Source organism: Solanum lycopersicum, chromosome 8 (assembly GCF_036512215.1).
Source record: "Solanum lycopersicum chromosome 8, SLM_r2.1".
Classification (NCBI taxonomy): domain Eukaryota; kingdom Viridiplantae; phylum Streptophyta; class Magnoliopsida; order Solanales; family Solanaceae; genus Solanum; species Solanum lycopersicum.
In genome coordinates this window covers 17,461,696-17,468,608 of record NC_090807.1, presented here as the reverse complement: position 1 = coordinate 17,468,608, position 6,913 = coordinate 17,461,696, and the positions used below count along the sequence as shown (strand labels likewise).

General features: G+C 30.7%; 2 protein-coding genes across 2 annotated transcripts; both read right to left on the bottom strand.

Annotated features, from left to right (window-relative positions):
• Positions 1-2,320: 2,320 nt before the first annotated feature.
• On the bottom strand, positions 2,321-3,214 carry LOC104648785 (uncharacterized). Its single transcript, XM_010326649.1, has 2 exons — positions 2,864-3,214; positions 2,321-2,764 (listed from the first exon to the last, which is right to left on the bottom strand). The coding sequence occupies exons 1-2, from the start codon at positions 3,212-3,214 to the stop codon at positions 2,321-2,323; spliced, it is 795 nt and encodes a 264-aa protein (XP_010324951.1).
• Positions 3,215-3,400: 186 nt separating this feature from the next.
• LOC138337835 (uncharacterized) lies at positions 3,401-4,790 on the bottom strand. Its single transcript, XM_069288267.1, has 5 exons — positions 4,555-4,790; positions 4,188-4,496; positions 3,748-4,098; positions 3,545-3,627; positions 3,401-3,474 (listed from the first exon to the last, which is right to left on the bottom strand). Exons 1-5 carry the CDS (start codon positions 4,788-4,790, stop codon positions 3,401-3,403), a joined length of 1,053 nt encoding a protein of 350 aa, XP_069144368.1.
• Between the last annotated feature and the right edge of the window lie 2,123 nt (positions 4,791-6,913).

Here is a 6,913-nt window from a genome sequence, read left to right as displayed (position 1 = left end):
ACTACATGTGTTGAACTGAAACATCCATTTGTTGCAATGTCGGATGTGGATCTTACAACTTTATATCTGCATTTCTGGAAATGGTTAAATGAAGGGCTTCTTGTCAGGCATAGCGCAAAGTAAATTAGTTAGTAATTAGTAAATATAATTATTTAATCATATATGTGTGTATTTGTATAAAAATTTCTTTTTATTTGAATTTTGATAGGATAGGTAAAGAAGAGCGATACAAAAAGAACAAGTCTCGCTTACAGATGTGATTTCATTTTGGAATTGTAACTGTCCAAAACAAGAACTGGTTCTATAGGCTTGCATACAAAGATCAATTGCTTGATGACTCGGCAAGCTTTACATAATTCTATTTTTTATACAATTTACAGTTTTAGTATTTATACAATTTATGATTATGTATTTTTACAGCACATAGATGTCATTTTGTATTACATACGCAAAAGAGCCAAGTACTCCGACTCCGACAACAATGAAATCAGCTTTATTACTGTAGATGCAATTTCAATAAACTAATTGCAAATGTGTGGGATGCTTATTACAATTTGGATAGTACAGTCAACAAGGAGAGTACAGAGGAGTCCATTATTGAGTACATTAATGGATACAAAATTCATGTTGCTGCACCTTGGCATACCGTTGATAACATCCTTATCCCTGTTAACATCGAGCAGATATTTCATTGGGTTCTTATCGTTGTGTCCTTTAATGAGAGATGTATACGTGTCTATGATTCTCTTAGGGGTGGTTCACTACACAATTCGTCAGTTTCAAATGAGAACAAGAAATATGCACAACTGATTCCCATGTATCTATCTAAGTCTGGTTTTTACAAGAAGAAAGGCATTAACATATCTTCACATCCGAAGTACAAGTCGCATTCTGAAGTTGACTCTTTTAAAATTATACATGTCAATGATATAACACAACAACATGAAGGAAGCTTGTAAGTCTTATTATTACTCTTAATCAAATTTTTATTTTTAATTTTACATTGATCCTAGAACGGTTGTGTATAATTTCAGCGATTGTGGACTATATGTTGCTGCTTATGCAGACCACATCAGTAAGGGAAATTTGGTTCCAACATTTGATCCAGAGTTTACCCGTATTCAATACGCGTCTTTGTTGTGGAATTATGGAATGCAAAAAATCCAAGCTGATGCCACCAGTGACAATGAGGCACCAGAAAGGCTAGTCAGGATTCATAGGGATGTTGATATCCGTGACATGATCACAATTGATTAGAACCGTAATACTAGATTTATGTATTTTTGAATATGCAAAAAACATAAGAATTTGTGAACTTCTATGTTTTTGTATTGTAATATACTTGTCTGTTCAATTAAGTCTTTCACTTCGTTATTTTTGTTTACAATTTAATACTTATACAAACTACATTACACAATATATATTTATACACTAACTGTATAAACCTATGTGTATAGTTCACTTTGTATTTTTTATATAAAAATTGATTATTATACACTTTTTAATAATGAGACTGTACACATTAACTGTATAAATCTCAACAGTTTATTTTACTTTCTGTATTATTATACAATTAATTGTATAAATCTCGATAGTTTATACAATTGTTAATTCATTATGAACTGTATAATTATACATTACTAGGATTATACAATTGTTCAGAAATTTTAAATTTACAAATAAGCTTATACAATTAATAGTTATACACTAACAATATAAAACTAGGATTACATTTATGTTGGATATATACATATACATTTCAAGGCTTAGAAAATAGTTCAAAAAGCATACATATATATTCAACTTAAACAACAACATATATTTATACATTAACTGTATAAATATAGACAGTTATACAATTGTTAATTCTTTATGAACTGCATAATTATACATTACTAGGATTATACAATTGTTCAGAAATTTCAAATTTACAAATAAGCTTATATAATTAATAGTTATACACTAACAATATAAAACTAGGATTACATTTATGTTGGATATATACATATACATTTCAAGGCTTACAAAATAGTTCATAAAGCATACGTATATATTCAACTTAAACAACAACATATATTTATACATTAACTGTATAAATATAGACAGTTATACAATTGTTAATTCTTTATGAACTGTATAATTATAGAGATAAGTATCTGTAAAATTTATACAAAATGATTAGCACAATTAATAAGACATAACCACTTTATTCCATAATGAAAATACTAACTCATACTGTTTTAACACAAAAATACTTCAGAATAAAATTCAATTGTATATCAAATCAAATTTTACAGTTCAATAGAATTGTAAAAACTTGTTAAACTTCTTGAGGTCTATTTCTACATGAACGCCTATTGTGACCTACAAATCCACATGTACTACATGTATGCTTTCCTTTTAGTCCAAGCAATTCACCTTTAGTTTTTGAACGGGGTTTCTTTTTAGGCCTTCCGGGAGGTCTTTTGAATTTTGGAGGTCGGACTTCATCATACATTATGGCTTCAGGTATAACCCATTCTGAAAAGGAAGGCAATGGATAGATCAGTATCTCATAAATCTTCAAAACCGTCTTTGGTTTATACAAATCTGAGCAAAATACATCGGCTACTATACTTTTCCGCTTCAATACAGCCCAAGCATGTTCACATGGAATTTCTTCATATTGAAACTTCCCACAGCTGCATGTTTTGTTCTTTAAACAGACCATAAAACTCCTACCATCATCAGTCACATTGTATACGTATTCAGTTGACGGCACAACCTGCTTCACACAAATAGATTTATGTATATGTATAAGTCTATACAATTTCTAGCCGTGTGCATAACTCATTAATTAATAATATATATACATAAAACATACCCCCATTCGTGTGCTCAATGCTTCATATTCTATTAACAAATTTTTAGCTTTTCCAATCATCGGAGTAAATGTGCAGGCTGCCTCGTATTTGTTGTCATGATTCCATCTCCCAAACATCAGTCTTACCTCTTCCAGAAAATTGAATAGTGGTAATTCCCTAGCAGATACTAATGCAACATTTATACTCTCTGCAATGTTAGACGTCATAGCCCATCCCCGATGAGTTTCAGCATGACACCTTGACCACTTATCATATCCAGCTAGCTCCAAATACTCTTTAACACCTACATCAACTTTTTTTACAGTATCCATCAGCCTGTCAAACTCAACTTTGTTGCAAGTCTTTGCCATTGTATAATACATAGGACTTAACTCCTTGGATGCCTTCCTAAATTTCTTCTCTACATTACCCCACAAGTGCCACATACAAGCATAATGTGGCACATTTCTATACACTTTAGTCACTGCCTTTATGATACTTTCATTTCTATGTGACACTACACACATATTAATCCTTTCACCATAAGCCTCCTTTAGTTATAGAAAAAACCAAAACCAAGCTGCATCATTTTCCGAATCAATGATACCATATGCTAGTGGAAAAATGTGTCCTGCATTTTAATTTACACACACATTAACATTTTGATAAAAATTGAACAATAAAAAATAAATTAATCATACCTGCTCCGTCCGTTGTACTTGCAGGAACAAATGTTCCATTATACGGTCCTCTTAGGTGACTTCCATCCACAACAATTACAGACCTGCAATGTTCAAAGCCTTGTATAAAACTATTCAATGCAACAAAGACATACAAGAACTCATTTTTATCTATTTTCTTTATACGTATATGCGAGTCTGGATATGTTATATTCATCATATACAAATATGCTGGAAGCTTGCTGTAAGATGCAGCTACTACAGTCCCCCTCAATGCAACTAGAGCCTTTTCTCTAGCCCTCCAAGCCAACGAGTAATTTATGTCAACTCCTATATATATCTTTACATCACTGCGAATATCAGAAGGTGTATATTTTCTCTTGTGATCAACAAGTTTGGGTTTAATGATCCCTCCAATCAGCATGCTTGTGGCATGTTTTTGTGAATACACTTTATCCTTCAAAGGAAAAGTATGGTCTGTATTAAATGCTCTTATTCTAAACATATCAGATTTGTTGACATTAGATGCTTTCATTAACCATTCACATTCATCAGAAATACACTCCAGTGTATAACTACATTAGCAAAAACAACACAACACATCAATATACAAATAATTAAAACAACTTATACAATTACATATTTGTATGTATAAAGCAGGTACCTGATTGCGTTTGACCTCACTGTTCTATATTGAAATCTTTTTTCAATTGCATATTTTTCCATCACAGATTTCAATATGTCTTTGGTCTTATACACTTGGTCTACCTCCACGAACTTATTACAAGGATCTGAAATAACTCCATCACAGCTCCCTGACCACAAAATATGAAGCGGATCTACCAACTCACCAATACTCAGCTGCCTATTATCAAATTCATCATTTTCATTGATGCTGATAGATGTTATCCTATAGCTATCCTGATTTGAACTTCCACACAGTTCATTGGTACCAATTATACTAGGCAGTTTGCTAATACAGAGTGGATTCTTGTTGAACTCATTTTCATACTTTTTAAGCAATTATATACACTCTAACACCCATGTCGTTGTGAATCAACATGGGTGTTTTGCCTTCTTCAATATTATACTCAATTTTGAGTTTATTCACATTCGTATCAATCCCTAGTTGCATTGCAATGACCTTATACAAATCATTATACGATGAACTTTCTTTAAAAAACAACCCATAAATTGTATAATCAACGTAACAATTGTCATTATCCCATCTACCAGAATGCTTAACCAATATAGCCAGTGAAGCCATTTTTAGATTTTCTGTCTACAAAATCAAATTATATACATATACAGTTAATAGCTAAATAAATGCAGTAAAAAACAGAGTATGTACTTATACATATTATAGAAACTTCATTTTTAAGCTTAAACACATTTTCAAATTATACAAAAAAAAATCTCTGTATACACAAAATTATAGCTTTATAGAGGTATACACTTCAATAGCAACAACTAAAAAGTACATGAATACAAAGGACAAATTCGTATGTAATAGACAACAGTTCCATTCAATTATACAATTTACAAAATAACACTAAATATGATAGATTCGAACATACAAACAACAATCTAAGACACTTAAACACTTATACAGTTTCAAATTCAAACAATTCTATGAATTGGAGCAAATCTCAAATCAGTAATTTCAAATTAACAACAATTTTTTCACAATTTTTTTTTATAATTCACATTAACTAATCAAATCAATTACCGACATATATTCACATCTCAATATACATTCAACTGATTTGATGAAATTGAAAAACAAAATTTGAATTTTAAACACCATTGTCGACAAAATCAAAAACACAATCAGAATTACCTCTTATTTCTATCTCTAAAAACAAATTTATCTTGCTTGATTGCTTAAAATCTTCAATAGCTTGATCAATTTTTTGAATTGTCAACAATGGAGCTGCTTCGATCGAAGGAGAAGAAGGGAGACTAAACCTGAAATTGATTTGGCGTGAATTGTGGGATTTTTTCCTTATTTATCTGTCGCGTTTTGTTTTTTTTTTTAAATTGAAACTGTATAAATGGCTCACTTATATACAAAAGAAGACCCGTAGCAAACTTTTAGTTTGCTACGGAATGCAATTTTGTATTGTTTGCTAAAATATAAAATTAACAATTTTTTCTTTGCTATATACAAAATTTGCCCTTAACTATATTATAGCTTAAGTAGGTGATACAGCTGTTAGCTTAAATTAAGCCACGCAAGCAGCTCAATTATTTTATGGGAAAAGGGTCTGCTTTACCCCTCAACTTTGTCATTTGGAGCTAATATACCCCTCGTTATAAAAGTGACTCATATATGCCCTTACTGTTATACAACGGCTCACATATACCCCTTTCATTACAAAATGGCTCATATATACCCTTCATTTAATGGAAGTTAAAAAAATTATTTTTAAATTTATATTTGTTACTTTTAATTTTTTAAAAAAAATAGTTAGGGGTATATATGATTCTTCTATCAAAGTTCAAGGTATATTTTAATTTTTTTAATGCATAAACTATTTTTTGACTTCTTTTATTATAATTATTTGAGTTTCTTATTCTTATTTTATTTTTTCTTTCAAACCTTTGTTTAAAGAAATAATATTCAAACTATTTTTTGTCTATATTGTAATTTAACTTTTGTATTCGAAGAAAAAAATTTGGTCATCTACAATAAATTTTACAAGAATATTAGTGAAACATTAAAAAATTTGAATATCAAAATACTAATCCTAATTAGTCATTGAAAAAAAATTATCTTTTTCTTCATTTTTGTTAGAGGAAAAGGGTATATGCGAGCCATTTGTTTATAAGTAGGGGTATATATGAGCCACTTTCATAACAAGGGGTATATCAGCTCCAAATGACAAAGTTGAGGGGTATATCAGACCCTTTTCCCCTATTTTATTTCAATTTCTTAATGTTAATCCCTTGTTCTTCAACTTAGTACTTAACTTTAAATTTAAGTTCAATTACCACCTTACTATATTTACTTAAATACTTTCCCTCAGAGTTAACTTGCAATACACATGCTGAAACGTGCAAGGCGTTACATCACCTTCCGAGTTAGTTTAAACCAACAATAACCATATAAGAAAGACGATCCTTCAGAACTAGTATATACATAATACACGCCACCACAATATTATGGTTATTGAATTGAATTGATGTTCATGGACATGAGTAAGGGTCTTATGGTATTGAATTGGATGATTTAGCTTTGGATTGTAGAGGTGAGATGGAATGTGTGGTATGCTTCCCGAACTCTCTTAATATTATGTATAGTTATTCTGTTACAATGATGATTGGTATGGTCCACTTATGGTGGCGGTGCTAAGTGAATTGATGTGGCCTTATCGGCGTTACTTTATG